We start from the raw sequence: 19,043 nt of genomic DNA, 5'->3' as shown, positions 1-19,043 counted from the left end.
AAGTACAGGAAGTGAGGAATACAATGTCCCATTGAAAGTGCCAGGGGTAATTGGAGTAGGTGGATTTTAATTATCCCCATTGAAATTTGACCACAGCTAACACTGCTTTTTCAGAAATATGCTAAGAGGTTTAATGACCACAGATGAACAGGATATTGGTTTTACATCTTAATCTGAAAGACAAAACTTCCAGCAATATAGAGTTCACTGACATTATGATGGGGCATTGAATCAGTGCTAACTCAGAGAGAGAGAGAGATCTACCAAATCACCAATAGCACTTCTTGCAGCACTTGATATTTTTCTCTGGATGCGTCCCATCCAAATACTGCCTTGGCTTGACACTTAGGCTTGAATGTCCATGGCTCATCCTCATTAATATGACCTTCAAAGTTCACTTCACTGGGAAGAAAAGCAGAGGATTCTAAATAGTGATCAGGTTTGATAACTATAATAACTGAGCAAATACACAATGCATCCCATTATTTTCCATACGTTATTTTAACTCAAATAAAGGTCAGATGAAAATGTAATGTTTGCTAGCATTGAAACCATGGGTAACATCTCTGCTTGTTATATACTAATTTATTTCATTTGCTGATGACCTGCTTATAACTGGATTCAGCTGTCTCTGTATCAGGCCTGTTTGGACAAACTGAAAAATATCTGCAAAAAGAACAGGAGAACTTGTGGCACCTTTAGAGACTAATAAATTTATTGTAGCATAAGCTTTTGTGGGCTGCAGCTCACTTCCGAAAGCTTATGCTACAATAAATTTGTTAGTCTCTGAGGTGCCACAAGTACGCCTGTTCTTTTTGCAGATACAGACTAACACGGCTACTACTCTGGAACCTGCAAAATATCTGCTTGCCTCACGCACTAAACTTGGAAATTATGTTGTATGTATCTTGGGCATTCCAGAAATCTGAGATAGTTATGTTCTCAGATACGTAGTTTTTAGATATCTATTGATAGCTAACAGCACCCTTAAATTATGGAATTTAATCTGGCAGCATAGCATCTAGTGATACTGTAGTTTTAAGAGCAAACAAACAGCACAAAGCAATTACAGGCTTGAATCTTCATAGTGGTATTGCTTCATGGTGGCAGATTTGTAGCTTTTCTGTTGTTCTTGTAAATAGTTTTTGTGGACAAAAAGATTTGCTTTTTGGTTAGTCTAGTGTAATGCTTCCAGGTCAGATGACAGGAGATTTAACAAAAAGAACAGGAGTACTTGTGGCACCTTAGAGACTAACACATTTATTGTAACATTTGTTAGTCTCTAGGGTGCCACAAGTACTCCTGTTCTTTTTGCGGATACAGACTAACACGGCTGCTACTCTGAAACAGGAGATTTAACAAGACTTTGATTTTGTAATTGGTTTACTCAGAAGTTCTGAATGTTTGGCAATAAAACAGATATTCTCTGGTGTAGCCAGGTTCCTGTATTGAACTTTTGATGAGATATTGCCTTCAATTATTTAGTGTTAGGCCAGCTGATTTTCTACAGTCACTATAAGAATTCAGTATACAGTCCTGAGACTGCGACTGAATTACCTGAACACCTAAGTGGCCCCTTCTGTTACCACTGTACCATATATAACACAGAGGTACTGACAGTACTGCTTGTTGTTATGCATACATCACATGAATTTTTATTTTGCCTGTAACTCAAGAACAGTTTGACTAGATTTTTGTCATACATAAGAAAATTACAGCGTGGTGCTGCCATTTCTAGAAGTACACTCAGAATTACTAAATAAACTACACCCAGGAGCTAGAACCAGGATGAGCCTACAGCTCTAGAAACACAGACCTGTGCCTGCTTAAGCTAGAGGAAGTGATTTGCTACCTTTCACCTATAAAATGAACACTTAATGTTCCTTCTAAGCTTCAGCCAGCCACTAGTGGCCACGTGCTCACTGTGAGTGGGTGGAATTCCTACCTTAGTCTTCCACACAATACAGTTGCAACAGGCTGTTGTCCAAAACCTTCCTATGGTTTTTACCTTTATTTATGCCTTTGGAAATGTAACATAAATAACAAAATCTTAAGGTGTCTAACTGTACTGCAATCAGTTATCCATAGACCTTGCCAAAGGAAGTCCCGAAGGGGAAGATCCCTGGAAATAAACCATTTTAGACAAATTCTATGGAGAACACGTTTGAGCAACAATAGTAAATGCTACTGACTTAAGTGTGTATGCACTGTCTATAAGAAAAGCATTCAGGTATCCAGTAGAGTATACTATGGCATAAAGGCCTTCAGAGAGTTTCTCATTGGTATCATCATCCATGACAACTGAAACAGAATAAGAATGAATGAAATGTTACTTGAATTGGGCAATGTGCATTTTCAAAATCTTTGCTAGGTAACTTCAGCATAGTGTTTGTTAATGCATGGTGTAGCTCAGCCATCTTTGATATACATAGTTATAGATGATCCAGCCTCTTAAATTGGAAATGAGACCCTGTACAATCTTGCACAATATCGCACAGCGCCAGGCAAGGAGAGTCACATCTTTCTAATCTGTGATGGAATATGACTTGACATTTTACCTGAATTTTGATGTAATTGTCAGCCTGTCTTAATTCCAAGATGCTTTTCAGATTTCATTGTGCATCTAAACTTGATCTGCAATGTGCAATCAAAAGTTAGGTTACATGCCATAGCAGTTTTCCAATCCCTAGAATGCAATGGTCCAGAAGAGTAATCCTCCATTCTTTCCTTTTGTCTGACAGATTGTGCAGATTTGCTTTAGTTTGGCATTTCATGCTGAAATAGCATTGTGTGCTAATGATTGAAACCAAACAGCCATTTCCATGTGAAATAAAAGATGACATTGTGGCGCTGAAATACCAAAAATAATGGGGAAAGTGGGAAAATATTATGGAAAAATTAGATCATTGCCTAAAAGTATTATATGTCTGTAAAATATTAATATACATGTATTTATTCCTCCACTAAATATAATAAAACCTCTTTCAGAGCTGATCATATTTACAATATATGTAAATAAGAACTGAATAAACGCCTGATTCATCATAGCCTTTTTATGGCTCTAAAGGAAGATAGGTAGAGTCTTTTTATAGGCACAGATTGCATGCAATTTCTCAGTGGCTAACAGAGAGGAAATAGCATGAAGCCACTAAACATGCACACATGTGGTAGTATCACATTAGCAGGGGTGATCAATCACTACTTCAAAGAGCTTCAGAGTCCAACACTCCCAGTTTACATCTAATCTTCTCAAAGCTGTATAGTAACTGATTATAATAAAGGATTATAACAATACTGGCACAAGGAATCTTTCTACTAAACTGAAATGTCGGGTTTCATCTTCTTTGAATTGCTGCCTCCAGAAATGGCTTTCTTTTCAATGACATGGATATATCATGGACAAGTATCTAATCAATAGCTTAAAATATCACATAGCACTAAAAAATCCCCCACTCGTCCCTACAGGATTACTTCTTTTATTGGCAAGCGCTGGGCACCTAGTTAAGATGCTGATAAATAGCTGAAATATGGTGGTCAAAACATGCAAATGATCCAGCATATCAAATTGTAGTGTTGCTATTGCAGCGGTTGCTCAAATACAAATATTCCCGAGCTGTCAAGGACATTCATAAAAGCAGATCAAAGGTTAAGCCTCCTTTCAGGGCAACTAGGTTCTTAGCCTTTTGCTTCCATGGAAACGTCTGTTCATTAAGCAGATAAAGAAGATGCTGTTTCTGTGAAGAATTAAAACTCTGAAGAATTGAATTTAAACTTGCTTAAATGCTTATATTTTTTTAAAAGCCTTTTTTGCTTTACAAAATGTTTGACTAAACAAAAGAGAAAATAGTTTAAAACCAGGACTTTTTACTGACTTTGGAGGCTATTTGCTGGGAGGCAGTTGACAAAAGCAGTAACCGCGGAAACCCATTTGGTGTTACACAGCTAAAATGAGCATCTTCTGCTTGGAAGACGTGGGACTTCCTTCCTATGGCTTTAATACACCTATACAGATGTGCAATGTGAGGATAGAGGGAGTAACTGAAGTTCAGTGAAAGAATGTTTGTTTACTTCTGCCTGTATTCACACTTCTTTTAACCCATCATGAAACCTTGTACAGGTCTTTCATCTGTAATAGTTCTCAGTAGATTTGTCATCTCTTAAATCAAAGCACGAAGAGTAAGAGAAAACAACTATCAGACTTCAGACACAGCCCACTTTTAGGTGTGACACTTTTTCTACATGTATGCTCGTCAGCAGAGGCCATTGCACATGGCCAGGGTCTGATGCACAACATAGTTACATGGCTGTGCAAATGGCATCACAATTTCTCTTTTATTGTCAATCTGCCTCATAAATCTTTACCAGTTCTGCTCAAGGCCTGTTTGCCATTCTGCTTTTTTCCCGACTCCTCCCCAGGCTGTTTCTTTGTTCTGTGTGTCCCCATAAAGGGGAATTCTGACTGATTTCCTGCATGCTGCTACTCTTAAAAGGACAGAGGAGGAGGCATCTTGATGGTAATCCATCCAAAATGTGGACAGAACAAGGATGAGAATGATCATACCCTCCTGGACCTTCTCTCACAGTCTCTGCTGAGCTTTATTGTCCTCATAAACTCCCCTATTCCTGAAGGGTTCTGACACTTATACAGTGGAGGAGACTGTGGCTGGCTGAAGGAGTGGGGAGACAGGTACCAGTCTGCAGCAGAAAGGACTGTAGGTCTCATGGGTGACACGGTGCGGGGGGGTGGGGGAAGGATTGGAGGAGTAGGTAGATGACGTGCAGAGCTTCAAAACCCATTAGAGCTGTCTGGCCTTGCTCCATTGTTCCCAGAATCTTGAATGTCTGATAGTTGTCTCCAAATGTTAGCAGAAGAAAATATAATCTCCCGCGGAGTGTGTCACCCAGAAAGGTCACTTAGCCACTTTAAAACAGGGATAATACTAACCTCACTGGGATGTTGTAGGGCTTAATTAATTTTTGGCAAGCTCTTTTGAAATTATCCTATGTAAAGCACTATATAAGAGCAATTATTTTAATTACCACGGGCCATTCCTGGTCCCACTGAAGTTGAGGGCAAAATACCTGTTAACATCACTGGCAGAGGAGGATTGCGAGGCTCCTTTCTTTCGCTGTTGCTAGAGAACAGGACTAGGCGATGGATATCATCTTACTGCTTTTATAGTAACATACTATCTTTACTTTGATCCCATGTGCAGTGCTAGTAAGAGGTTTGCAACACTGTTTGTGAATGTGGATGTCACCTCTGAGCCTCACGAGGTCTCTGCTCTCTGGTTCCTGTGGTACGTGAAGCAGTGCGGGGGGACAGGCAGGATATTCTCCACCACCAACGGTGGGCAGGTACAGTAAGCCATCAGCTCTTATTTTTGGAAGAACACAGCACGCTTCTTGGCAGAAGCCCTTTAACTCATTTATTTTGTTTGTTTTTAAAAGGAAGGACAAGAATCATATAGACACTGTTCACTGCTGCATTAACGGCAGACAAACTCCCATAGTTTTTACTTTATATAGAAACAATAGATGCCATTGATTTCATTATTAATAGGGTTCAGGTTGTATCAGTGGAAGGCCATTCTTGTGGTTCAGGCACTGGACTGGGGATCAGGAGATTTGGGTTCAGTTCCTGACTCTAACTTCAGGCAGATCAGACCCTTTCGCTTAGTTCATCCTCTGAAAAATGAGAATATTAGTAATACTTCCTGTCCTCACAGGCTAAATATATGAGAGGTACTTAAGTAGTGTAAGATGATGGGAATTGCAAAAGTGCCTAGATAGATACAGACTAATATTTGAAACACAACTACCAATAGCTGGGTAACTAAAATCAAATCTTTCCTATGTTTGTAGTTCATAAGACTGTCAGAGCAATCTGATGAAGATAAATGCCTGTATTTATGTGTTATATAACCCTGAAATGTGTGCGAAGTGATATATTTAATGCAAGTAACACACACGAAGAAAAGGAAGAATCGGCTAATGTTCTTGCATGAAATGAATATACGTTTAATTGCACTCTACTATATTGAAATGAACCTATTTGGCTCACCTCTGATATGTGTGAGAGAGGGTTTTTTAAAAATTTCTAGTTATAATTAATACTACTGGCAGATTTCAGGACCATGCTACTTGTTTTTTATAGCTTGTTTATGTATAATTATGGCAATCGTTGTTACTATTACTGGTGGGCAGACCTCCAAAAAGGATGAGACTGACTTCAGCTGAGCATTCACAGGTTTGAATGCTTATCCAAACCTTAGCTGAACCTCTGGGATCTCCAGAATTGGTTTGGAAGTCACATGAGAACAGCTTTCTCATGAGATTTCTGGCACGTTTTGTCCCATTGGTGAACAGACCCAGCAAGCTCAGAGGTCTCTTCTCTCAAAAGGGTAAAAAATAATAGGTGTATGGTCTCCAAATTAAGTCACCTAACTTTCCAAAAGGTCAAAAAGGAGTTGGGTTTATTTTGAGTGTTGAGAACAAAAGTCCTGTATGATTCTTCTTTTATCCAAACCAAGTTTGTCCATTTCACATTGTTGAACTGTCTCTTTTTCTCTTCCAGGAGAGGAAGTTTGTTGGAGGTTCTGGTCAGATTAGTGAGAAGTTAATGGAACGCTTGGGAGGCCGAGTGAAGCTAGAGAAACCTGTAGTCCGCATTGATCAATCAGGTGAAAATGTCATTGTGGAGACCTTAGACCATGAATCATACGAGGTAATTCAATACCTTACATTAGAGCAAATATTTGTAGCGGTGTGTTTTTAAACCTTTAATTGCTCCACTCGTCTTCTCAATAAGCCTGTAACACAGAGGCACAGTGTAACAAAGAAGAAAGCCACAATAACCAGGAATCACATTTTCTGCTATTCCCTAAGTAATACCAATGACACAGTTGGAATGGGCACCGGAGAAGCAAAGAATTCTAGGATGTGTATTTGTGTCATTCCTTTGCTATTTCTACTCCTTTGCATTCAGTTAGCTTCAGAATAAAAGAATATCTCCAGGGACGATGATAGAAATTCAGTGCAAGAAAAACATTTTGCAGAAACATTTCAGAGTTAGCTTCCAAGCCACAAAATGGAAGGTCAATCAAAAAGAAGCCAAGTGTAAGAGGAATGGTCTTCTGACCAGTTAGAAAAGAATAGTTGCCCAACTGGATGGTCATTTATACAGTAGTTGTTGTCATTTTACAGTTTTTCCACAACCAAGACATCCTGAGAGGTCTACTTTGTAACTTGCATGTTATGGGTCAAACTTTCTTTGCTTCGGAAGATATTACTGTCAGCACACATATTGTAAAGCTTCCCCAGCTGTAATAGAGAGAGGCTCAAATACTGGATAATGTATTTCATTTACGTACTATTTCTTTTCCAGGCCAAGTATGTTGTTAGTGCCATTCCCCCAGTTCTTAATTTGAAGATTCATTTCAACCCACCATTACCACCAATGAGAAACCAGCTCATCAGCCGGGTTCCCATGGGCTCAGTCATCAAATGCATGGTATACTACAAAGAACCTTTCTGGAGGAAAAAGGGTATTACATTTTAATCCGGGGTTTTCTTTTGTATTGTATTATGCTAATACAAGCGTCAACATTAGAAGGGGATTTCATCTCTTTTCAGCTACTTCTCTGAGAGTCCTAAAAAGGGGGGGGGGGGGGGAGAGAGCGTCTAGAGAATATATAGGACATGAGGGAAGAAGTTGGGATACGTTAACTCTTGTTCCTTGTTGTTCTCCTTACCCCAGTCCACCATTTTTCTTCAGTGGCATCTTGGAATGAGATCTATATCTGTCATTAGTTACCTAAACATAATGGTGGAGTTGGGGCATAATGGGGAGCGATTTTATGCTATATACTGCATGACTGCAACAATTTTGTCTGGAGAATAGTTTGTAGCTAAAAACATATAGCCATATGTCTTGGCCAGCTAGAGATCCTAAGAGTGCGGAAGTTGAAATATTGCCCAAACCATTTAAAGTGACAGCACTGAACACAGTGCCTCTTTAATTCTTGCAGGAGTACACCATACAGTCTTTGTTTGCCTTTAAGCTTTTGGGTAGATTTGCAACAGGTGACTGTAAAGCTGTCCAGAGTGCCCTGGAAAAACTGGTGCTTTGAGAGCCATGTTTTTAGTAACAATTGTACTCTGTGTTTCCAGAACATTTAGTAAAAGCGTCCTGAAATCTTTTGTATCTGGCATATGCCTGTCATAAAAACCTAGTATACTTGCCAAAATATTAAACACCGGCAATACTCAAGAACAGTGCATTTCTGTGCAATTATTTGGTACCCCAGTCATGTTGGTTATAACACCATCTTTTTGGTCAGAAATTCAATTTTATGAATATACTTACGTTGTCCCTGCTTTTTAAAGGTGCCTGGAACAGATTGCTAAGAGTCTCAGGAGCCCATATCTAAAATATCTCACCAAGGTAGAAAATAGTACTTCCCAGAGCCTGAGGAACAGGGCACACAATCTCTGACAGAACAATTCCGTGGAGCAAGAGAGTGGTGTCATATTCTTTGTCACATCACTCTGGTGGTTTCACCTCTTTCTCTCTCATAGTTCTCCAAAGTACCTGGATTAATAAAATCTGTGTTTTTTCTCCTCTCTGGTTTCTAGACTACTGTGGTACCATGCTCATTGAAGATGAGGAAGCTGTCATTGGAATGACACTTGATGATACCAAACCCAATTGCAGTGTTCCTGCCATAATGGGGTAAAACAGAAGAGGGACGATTGCCCATTAATTTTTGTGGGCCTGGGGTTTGAGGAGACATGGAAACCTACCATTGGGGGAAAATATCTGAAAATAGTAACAAAAAAGTAGAGCTGGTCAAAAAGTGATGAATTATTTTATTTCATATAATATATTCAATATTTTTCTCCCCAAATTTTGTCTTTAAAAATTTTTCACCTTTCTTATTTATTTATTTGAAATTTTCAGTTCTTTTGGTGTGGACAAAACTGGAAAAAGATGTTTGTTTTATTTCTGTTTCCCTCCCTGCCCCTGTCCCTTTTGTCCCTGGCCTCCTCAACGTCAAAATAAGAAAAGGAAAAGGGGAGAGAGAGGAGTTAAAAATGTGAAGTGAGTTGGTGGTGGCCAGGGGAAATCCTCCAAAATCAAACATTAAAAATAAAAAATTTTTTACAATCCCTCCCTCCCATTTCTTTGAATGAAAATTTTCAGCCAACCCTATTAAAATGGATTTCCTTCCAATAAATGTGTTTTTCCTCCTTGTCCCCAATAATCAAAAATGAAATGCAACATTTCCTTATATAAGGCTATTGAGCCATACCACCTAATTCCACTCTAGTCTTGGTAATTTGCTATTACTATACCAAATTCTACAGCTGTCATGAGCGGGTTTACTATGCCATGAAAACAGCTGCTATGAATCTTCTGACCCTGACCAGAGTATGGGTCCCTGCATGCAGGGACCAAAGCAAGAGGTCTGTACATCGCCAATGCCATGGCACACACCTGTGGAGGAGGTGTTTGGGGATGAGCCTGGAGCTGTGCTTAATTTATAATAAAAGAGGTGCCAGGGCTCAACCAATTAGGTGCTGGGAGCTTAAGTAATTTTTTTACATTCATAACTTTGCAGAAAGCCCAGAGGTGCTGGGGCTATGAACTGCCAAGCTACAGGTGCCAGGGCTCTGGCCTGGCACAAATTAAGCCTTGGCCTGGAGAAAAGTGACTTCATAGATCCAGCCAGCCAGTCTGTCCCTGATGCCCTCCCCACAGGAGAGAGAGTGCACCAGATGCAGTGGCTACTGTTGCCCTGTGGCTATTTTCCCCTCTGCTTCATGGGAAAGGATGTTTCCTCTTTTTCCATTAGTGTAACTCTAGTAAATGTCTCCAGCAGACAGCCTGAGATAAAGATTTGACCTTTAGAAACTTTCTGAAAGCTGAGCTTAAATCCTGCAGAACTGAAGAAAAGTGTATAGCCACATTTCTCAGTAAGAATTGAAAGGGTTGGAAAGTGGCCACCAGGTAAAGACTTAAAGACCTAAAGATAAGAGACAAATGTTAGAAGCTGGCATCATCAAGCCACCAACCGATAGCATTTTAAAGGGCGCTATATATATATAATGGATGCCATCATTCCTTTTGTGTGTGTGTGGTTTTCTTTTTTCAGTTTTATTCTCGCTCGGAAGTGTAGAAGACTGACACATCTCACAAAGGAAGAAAGGTAAAAACAAAGTTCCATAGTTTACACAGGATCTAATTTAAGTTTTTGTTTTAAATTCTCAGTCTCTCTCTCTCTGTATCAGACAAAACATTTCCTGCTTGCAATAATTACAGGGATGTTGGCTATTAACTAAGCATGGTTCGCAGTGCTGTCACGTCAAACGTGCAACACTTAAATTTTGTTTCCTTAGGAGCCATGTGAAGCCTTTATCCAAAATGGCAGTAATCATGGCAGCGTCTACCTGTCCTTTGTAAAGCCAAGTCCTCAAGCTCCCATTTGACTGCTTTAAGCTGTTTAGGCAGTGGAAAGCATCCAGAAAGCTTCACTTAGTGGGCAACTGGGGATTCCTCTTGTATTCGGGAGTGCCTGGGTAGCATAAAGCCAGAATAGCCAGCTCCATGCTCCCCACTGCTGCTCCTCTGTCCTCACACAGTGGAGTGGGTGTGTTCAGAGAGTGCCAGAAGTGGGAGCGGCTGAGCCAGAGTGCTCAGCACCCTAGTGGTCTTGGATCAGACCCTAGAGAGCTGTCTCAGCCTTTGTAAGTTAGCGCAGCCTTGAGGCTGCTCCAGTTTGTCATAGGATGAACCAGCCCTAAGGAGTAGGGGGTAGAAAGGTGACAGAAAGCTACCTTTGACCCTGTGCTCAGAGCTCAACACACTTGAAGATCTAGTCCACTATTTTGTTATAGCAGTCTCCTCCCTGCTATTGTTTAAAAATAGGTTTTAAAGGGTAGTAGAGTTTTGTCCTCAAAAATATATTCCCAGCATTTCACTGGACAAAGCTAAAGTTATATGGCAAGGTTGGGGGGGGGGGAGACCTTTTGTTTAAATGGGGACATGATATTTTCAAAATTAAAAACGTGGGATGCTCTATGTTCAGGTACATATTTTAACAGTGATGGTCAGCCCAATTAGAGACGATATTGGTGTCCTCAAATCAGCGATATGTGAGCTCTCGCAGCTTTTGTAAAGTGGGATCATGTGCAGCATTACTCCACCAGCTCTTAGAGCAGCAGCACTGTTCCACCGTGCCTCTTTAGTTTTTCAGGAATAGACCAGGCATTTAATCTTTGGGCTGGAACTACAAGAGGTGATTGTCACAACAAAAGCCGGGCAAGCTTGAAGTCCATTGTGTTCAGCATTTCAGGCTATCATTAACACCAAATGCCATGTTTCACCGTGTGTCAGCATAGTAAGTGCAATTGAACATTTGCAGCACTTGAGAACAGCTTATGTTTCTGTGCAATAAAAGGACACCTTTGTTATTTATAAGGGTGCCATAAAAGACAGACCAATTTATCAATCAGTATCAAAAGCATTAACATGTTTATCTGACTCTCGAGATTAATTTTTATACAATGGGACTTGGAATATTTATTGAATGAACATTACACTATTGATGACTCTCAGTGGTAAAGAATTGTTCTGACATACACTGTGCTTAATGTAGTATATTACGTACAAGGAGAAATCCATCCCATACACTCAATTTAAGCCTCACTTTAGTTCTACGCAGGGAAAAGGGGCAGACTGAGTGACTGGCCAGGAGGCGTCTCCACACCCAACTGTAAGCTAGTGAGGCAGATACACCAAGTATCTGATGTTGGGACTGGGTTTCCAAGGATCCAGAAACTGTGTTCCAGGGGTTGCATGCAGGGACGGCTTTAGGAAGTGCGGGGCCCAATTCGAACGTTTTTGACAGGGCCCTGGCAGGGATGACTTTTTAAAAACAAACAAACACGTAAAAAACCCCTATCATTTCTTCCATGTATTATTTACTTTCCATAACTATATAAATAATAACAAAATTATATATTACGTACATTGCGTAATGTATGCGGATGCATGTTAACCCCACCTAAAGTTCTTGACACCCCCCCAGGGACCCCTGCCCCATCCACCCCCCTTCCCTGTCCCCTGACTGCCCCCTGCCACCCGATCCAACCCCTCCTCTCATTCCTGATGCCCCCCTGGAATCCCTGCCCCATCCAACCACCCCTTCTCTCTGTCCCCAACTGCCCCTGGAACCCCTGCTCTTGACTGCCTGCCCACCGCCCCATGCAACCCCTGCTCCTTCCTGACTGCCACCCCAGGACCCTTGCCCCCATTCAATCCCCTTGTTCCCTGCTCTCTGACCGCTGTGACCCTTATCCACCCCCTACACAACCCCCTAAACTCCCCTGCCCTCTTCCAACTCCCCCTCCCTGCCCCCTTACCGCGCTGCCTGGAGCTGCTCAGCTGAGACTGAGGATAGGGCTGGGCCGGAGCCACTCAGCCAGGACCAGGGCCGGCACTACGGGGCCCGAGCAGCACCGCTTGGCCAGGGCCAGGGCTGAGCTGGGGCTGGGGGCGTTCAGCCGGGGGGCCAGGCTGGGGTTGGGGGGCCAGGCTGGAGGGACCGGGACCGGGGCTGGAGCCGGGCCGGAGGGAGCTGCTCAGCCGGGGCCGGACTGGGCCGCGTCGTGCCTCCCTGGAGCCCTCCTCGCGCCCCCCACCCCAGCTTACCTGCTCCTGCTTGTTTCCAGGCTTTCTGCGAACACCTGATTCACTGGAAGCAGGGGAGGGGGAGAAGAAGGGGGTGGAGCGTTCAGTAGAGGAGAGGAAAGTGAGCTGGGGCCGGGGGTGGGGTGGGGTAGACAGCTGCAGGGCCCTCTTCGACACGGGGACCAATTCAGAGGAATCGGTTGAATCGGCTTAAAGCCGGCCTGGGTTGCATGTAGGGGCTATGGCCACTACACTACCCCATTGACTGGAACAGGAGTCACAGTGCAGCAGTGCTGCAGCTGCCCACCTGTTGTGCGAGTGAAACCCATCTCCACCTACTACCTGAGATTCCCCTAGACAAAGACCAATCACTAATGACAATGGGTTAGATTGTGGCCCAGCTTGCACAGCCAGTCAGTGGGGCATCTGGTGCTCCCTTGTGCCAGCTGTCCAGACTGAATATTAGTGCAGGGAGGAGAACAGCCTCCATTGACTGCAACAGTGCCGCCCCTGTCTCCTGTGGAGTGCAACAGGGGCAATACAATACCTGCTGGTAAGCAGAGCTACACTGTGCACTGGGGAAGTGCCCTGCACCAGGTACTTCCTCCACAGAGCAGAGGGAATCCAGGACGACGCTTAGAGTCACAATATGCTTCCTTGGCTGCGTCTGGAGCTACGCAGCAACACGTTCCCTTTGTTCAAGGCTTGTGGGAAACCATGATTGAGCACAAGGCCTGGAGATGAGGATTTTGCCCACAGCGCATGTAGATGTATGGTACGCTCTGGACAGAGTATTAGCAATAGGCCATTTAAATAAAATACTAAACCGTTCCAGGGCAAAAGGCACACCTGTGTGAGCAGCAGGCATATCTGCAAAGGTTCACCCTTGTTGTGGGGACCACTCAGATAAATCTCGTCAATAAAATGTTGTCACTGACCCCATTCAACCATTTTGAAATGGCATATTTGTTATTGAGAATTAAAGCTATATAATGCCTTCCTATGCATTTATTTGCTTGGCTGTCTGAAAATGCCATTTTCAGATTAATACACCTCTACCACGATATAACGCAGTCCTCGGGAGACAAAAAATCTCACCGCATTATAGGTAAGCCCATGTTCCCTGACAGCCTCCTCCAGAGACACACCCCCCCCCGCTAATCATCCCCAGGGCCTCACCCCCTACTCAACCCCCCTGTCCCCTGACTGCTCCGACCCCTATCCACCCCTCACCCCCTGACAGGCACTCACCAGCAGCGGGGCCTCCAAAAGTGCCCTCCCACAGCTCGTGCCCCCCAAACCCTGGGGGGGGGAGCCTCTGACTGCCCCCAAGACCCTCTGCCCCTTATCAAACCCCTTGGTCCCGGCCTGATCTGGCACCCTTAACACGCTGCTCAGAGCAGTGTTTTAGAGCTTTACCGTGTTGTGTGCAAACCCGTGTTATATCGGGGTAGAGGTGTATTTACTTTTGATTTTGCAAAGTCATTTTGTCTTTGCAATTTAATTATCAAATAGTGGCACTTACAGCTTCTCAGAACCAATTACTCTCTTCCCGCAAGGACCTCCACCTGCCCTCAGCAAAGTTGGTTACCTCTGCTACGCAATTTGCCTTCCTAGGACCCTGCAGTGAGCTCTCTGGAGGTTCTGTGATCCACATCGGGGAAGAAGGCAGAGCAGACCCGGGCTGGGTTTAGAGGGAGGCTAATTATTCCTACCACAATTCTGTGAGGAACAGTCAGGACAGTTAATACAGCCTGAGGTTGTATTAACTTTTCTGTGGAGCTCCTCTGTGTGATGGAGCCACCCAGGATGAGTCCAGGAACATCTGTAGGGTGAGCTGTCAATGGCCATATGGTCCAATGGACTGCAGTGTTAGAGAGCTGCGGGGGTAGGGAGCAGAGTGTCCTATGCATAGTCCAGTGGCCTGTGACTTTTGGAGATTCCTGAGAACCCCGGGCTTTCAGGGCTGAGCCCCTGCTGTTTTTGCAAGGTTGGAAACCCAGCCTCCAGTGGAAGAATGCAGCATCCTCTGGCACTTTTCTGTGAATTGCCTTGCTAGAGCACCTGAGCTGGGCCTTTGTCTGAGATGAATAGAAGGGACTTTCTTTAGGGTGGATAAAAGAAGAGGTAAAAGCAAAGAGGTCTTCTTCTAATCATTGTCACTGGCTCCCTTTCTCTGTCAACTGCAGTGTGACTCCCACATTGAGTTTTTGCAGCTTTCTGAGCTCCCCCTAGTGTTACTTAGGGGTGCTTGGCATGTCTGTGGACTTGAATTGACAAGGGTTTGGAAGAGCTTGTGTTTTGGCTCACGGTATGTGACAGCACAATATTAAACTGAATCAGCACAGTCAGTGTGTGACTCTCTCTCTCTCTCTCTCTCACACACACACACACACACACACACACACACACTCTCTCTCTCTCTCTCTCTCTCTCTCTCACACACACACACACACACACACACACACACACACACACACACACACACACACACACACACACACGCGTGTAATGGGCACAGATCCAGCAAGTCTCCAGAAGCCACAGGCACTTACCTGAACCCAACTCTGAAAATCCTGTGAGAACAGTGAAACTCGCAGTCTGTCACATTAAGCATTTCTGCTTCCAGAACAGGTGATTCCTCAAAGGGCAGAGGGGAGAGGAAATATAACAAAGGACCAAATCTTTCCTCCCTGTCAGAAGCCCAGGTAACTGGGCTTGGCACGGCAGGGTCCTGCGATGGTGGAGCGGGATAGAAATCCTCCTCTGGGCACAGACCAACAGCCCAGTCACTCCATGGCCGCTACTGTAACTCTGGATGTGTAGTAGTCGCCACTCCTTGCTGTTTCCACATTATGCAGCATGGAATAGGCTTTGGAGTTGCATAGCGGGGCATCCTCTGCCTCCACGTTTCCCCAGCTCACTGCTGCAGCACCCCTGAAATCTGCTGCACAGGGAAGTAGCTGAACTGCCACAAACCTGGGCTCCCTAATACCTGGGGGTTGTGGTCCACTTTTGTAGATTCCCTATATACCCTGCAGTCCTGTATTTCTGCTGTGTCTGGGGCCCTACATTTCTTCTATGAATGGGACAGGATTTTCATCCAAAATGGATTGAGCATGGGTTTGTTTTTCCTTTTTGGTTCTTAACTGGTGCACTTGTCTCATTCTGATTGTCTCATTTTTCTTTTGGGAAATGGTGGGATATGTCTGGTACTAGACAACAAGGGACAGAAAATCACTGGGAAGTGGGAACAGACTCCATTACTATTGCTTTGTTACCAAAGGAAGTACTGGCCCATACAAATAAAGTGAAAAAGGAAGAGGGACTTCTAAAATTCATACTTCGTTCCCTGAGATCACAAGCAAAGTGTCTGTTTCCCTCATCGAAATTCAGCACAGGCTGTCTGCCAGGAGACAAAAGTACATAACTTCACTTCTCTCTTTCTCTGGCAGATTAAATGACTTTTGGATAATATACAAATTTGAGATGATCGAGATCAGTGTCTTAGGGAGTGATTTGCAAAACTGCTCGTAAAGTTAGCTCATATAAAACAGAGCATGTCAGTACATTGATCAAGTTTATTGACTCATTTCTGAAGTACAACTCCTGGCCTCTAAACTTTCAGTAATCAGAATAAAACCAAAAGAGCTGAAACCTCCAATTTAGACACAGAATAATCTTTGTTCTCTCAAAATAAGAACATATCAGCGGTGTATTGTTTTCTTTCTTGTCTTTAAATCTTTGCATTTCTCCCATAGGAAGAAGAGGATCTGCGAGCTCTATGCGAAGGTTTTGGGATCAGAGGAAGCCTTACATGTAAGAACATAACTTACAACATAACACATCTTGCTGATCTCATTATTGTAATTGGGAGGCACAGGGTGAAGTTGGAAAATAGCAGTAAAATCAGTGTTCTTGGCACTGTGTCCCACGTTTAATCAGGATTAGTGTTCTTCACTATGCTTATTAGTTCGTACAGAAGAGTGATGAAAAATACTGACGTGCTTTACATCCCATTTGAGAGTGATTAACACATGGTTGTGTGAAGCAGTTAAAAATACAGGAGCTCATTTTAAAATGAGCCACTAAAGCCTCAGTGCGGAGTGTTACCTTCATTATTATTATACGCTAAATCTTGGCCATTTTCAGCTGCTGCGCCACGGCTTGCCTCCCCATCCAACCTAGGCCCGGCATAGTGTTCCGTTTTGTCTCATGATTGCTCCCTCCCATAGCAACATCTGCTTTTGTTTCTTTCTGTTTTTCCCTTCTTAGTAAGGGAAAGTGGCTGTTAGGATTTGTATGCTCTCTCAGTTTCTGAAAACTCGTTTGCTTTATATTATAAACATCCTTTATTTTATTGAAGACAATTTTAGGTGGTTGAAATGTTTAGACTTGGATCACAATAGCATGCCATTTTACATATGGCTCCCACATACTGCATTGCTACAAAAGTGGCATACTTTGCAGACTCACTGTATAAGAACATAAGAATGGCCATACTGGGTCTGACCATTGGCCCATCTAGCCCAGTATCTTGTCTTCCAACAGTGGCCAATGTCAGGTGCCCCAGAGGGAATGAAAGAACAAAGCAATTATTGAGTAATGTATATAAGTAAGGATGGGTTATGGGGGTCCTTTCCAGTCGTGATTTTGGGGCCTTAGGCAGCCTGGGAGTAAGCAGGTGCAATTTATACTGAACACAATGGGAAATTACACCTGCTTACACCAGGGCTGAATTTGTCTCCATGTTGTCTCTGCTGTCTGAAGCACAAGTCTACATAAACGAGAATTAGGAGGATCCAGTTCTACAGTGTCCAAATTAACCAGTGAAAAGGGCCAGCAGTGTCTGAAGTTAAGGCTTATGTCTCATCCACGTTGCATTAAGAGACTTGTTAAATGTGCTCATCTATAGTCAGGCATTGTAAAGTGATACAATAAATCATAAGCTGTTCTTCACTGCTGTTTTCTCAGTTCTTGTAATAGATTCATCCTTAGGGGTTTTCTCCCCTTCTGAGGTTTCATTAACTCTGTTTACAGCCAGTGCATTATGAAGAGAAGAACTGGTGTGAGGAGCAGTATTCTGGCGGGTGCTACACAGCTTACTTCCCACCAGGGATAATGACACAGTTCGGAAGGTACAGTATCTCACGAAGGGACTCAACAACAGAAAGATAAGAATGACCAGATAAATATCCTTTGTAAGGGCTGTAAGTCCTCTGTGAACAAATTTTCTTTATACCTGGAGTATTGCTTAGGGAATACTTCAAACAGCCTTGTGAAATTTTACTTCCCCACTTGCCTGGATTAGGTAGTTTTGATGGATGAGTCTCATTATTAGTATTTTCACTTTCATCATTGACTACAGGGAAGAGTAGGTGAGTAGATTGCTTGATTGTTGGGTGGGGAGGAAGGTGGGGTGGTTGGTGGTTTTATTTTGTGTGCCCGAACTGGTAAATTTTCATGACAATTTTGCTTTTCAGATTTGGGATTGGTATTACCATTTCCTTTGTGTTTTTTAATATATTTTATTGGTATTTTAAAAATAAAGTAAAAAGGCCTGATCCTGTAAATATTTATGAACATGAGTAACTTCAGTGGACTATTCCTATTAGCAGACAGGGCCTAATCATAGACTATTAGGGCTGGAAGGGACCTCAGAAGGTCATCTAGTCCAGCCCCCTGCTCAAAGCAGGATCAATCTCCAGACACATAATGCAGTAACTACTGTGCCACCATGTATTGTCCTCCCCGATTTCAGGTTTTTGAAAGAAGACAAGAGTGACCCTAAAAAGCAGCAGCTGCCAACCTGGCTGTTGCTGTTCAGTCATGTTCAGTTAAGTGCTCTGGATCCTTTTTGAAATGTAAATTTCTGCAATTCTAAAATAGCGAAGAGCGCTAAAGAAATCCTGATTTATGACTATATAGTGCCTTCAATTTTTAAAGTAGACAGAGCTTACCTTAAAGTAGATGATTGCAGATCCCAGCAAAGCTATATGAGCCAGGAAAGTGTTATGAGGGCTACAGCATGCCATTCAGAGTGCTAGCAACTCCATCTTTCATCTAGAGTCTTGGCTATGCTAACAAGTGAGAACAAGCCTTGTCTCAGTCTAGTTCTCATTTAGATGTCCATGAGCCCCAGAATCACTCTCAGAAATAGCATTAGCAGGATTGCAGTAATACTTTCTGAGCCTTTAGAAAACATAAGGAGCACCAGGAAGTGTCTAAGGTAAGAAATGTAATGAAAGGCTGAGTATCCTAATAGCCTGCTGCATTGCTAACTCTTAAGTGTTGATTGATATTTAAAGCACCCTTCTCCTGTGTTTTACCCAAGGAATTTTGTCATGCT

At 42.9% G+C, this 19,043-nt stretch overlaps 1 protein-coding gene across 3 annotated transcripts in view; it reads left to right on the top strand.

Annotated features, from left to right (window-relative positions):
- Positions 1-19,043, top strand: part of LOC115658017 (amine oxidase [flavin-containing] B-like) — a 94,336-nt gene that overhangs the window by 64,026 nt on the left and 11,267 nt on the right. For all 3 annotated transcript variants that reach the window (XR_004002120.1, XR_004002113.1, XM_030576473.1), the window contains exons 6-12: positions 5,217-5,358; positions 6,578-6,727; positions 7,388-7,547; positions 8,638-8,734; positions 10,158-10,211; positions 16,456-16,513; positions 17,735-17,832. Coding sequence is in view for 1 of the 3 variants with exons in the window: in XM_030576473.1 (XP_030432333.1) it covers positions 5,217-5,358; positions 6,578-6,727; positions 7,388-7,547; positions 8,638-8,734; positions 10,158-10,211; positions 16,456-16,513; positions 17,735-17,832 (759 nt within the window). In the remaining 2 variants the exon portion in view is untranslated. The remainder of the gene's footprint in view (positions 1-5,216; positions 5,359-6,577; positions 6,728-7,387; positions 7,548-8,637; positions 8,735-10,157; positions 10,212-16,455; positions 16,514-17,734; positions 17,833-19,043) is intronic.

The sequence above is a fragment of the Gopherus evgoodei genome, chromosome 1, assembly GCF_007399415.2.
Source record: "Gopherus evgoodei ecotype Sinaloan lineage chromosome 1, rGopEvg1_v1.p, whole genome shotgun sequence".
In the NCBI taxonomy this organism is placed as follows: domain Eukaryota; kingdom Metazoa; phylum Chordata; order Testudines; family Testudinidae; genus Gopherus; species Gopherus evgoodei.
Note: the sequence above shows the minus strand (reverse complement) of the source record. Positions and strands in the feature narration are given on the sequence as shown.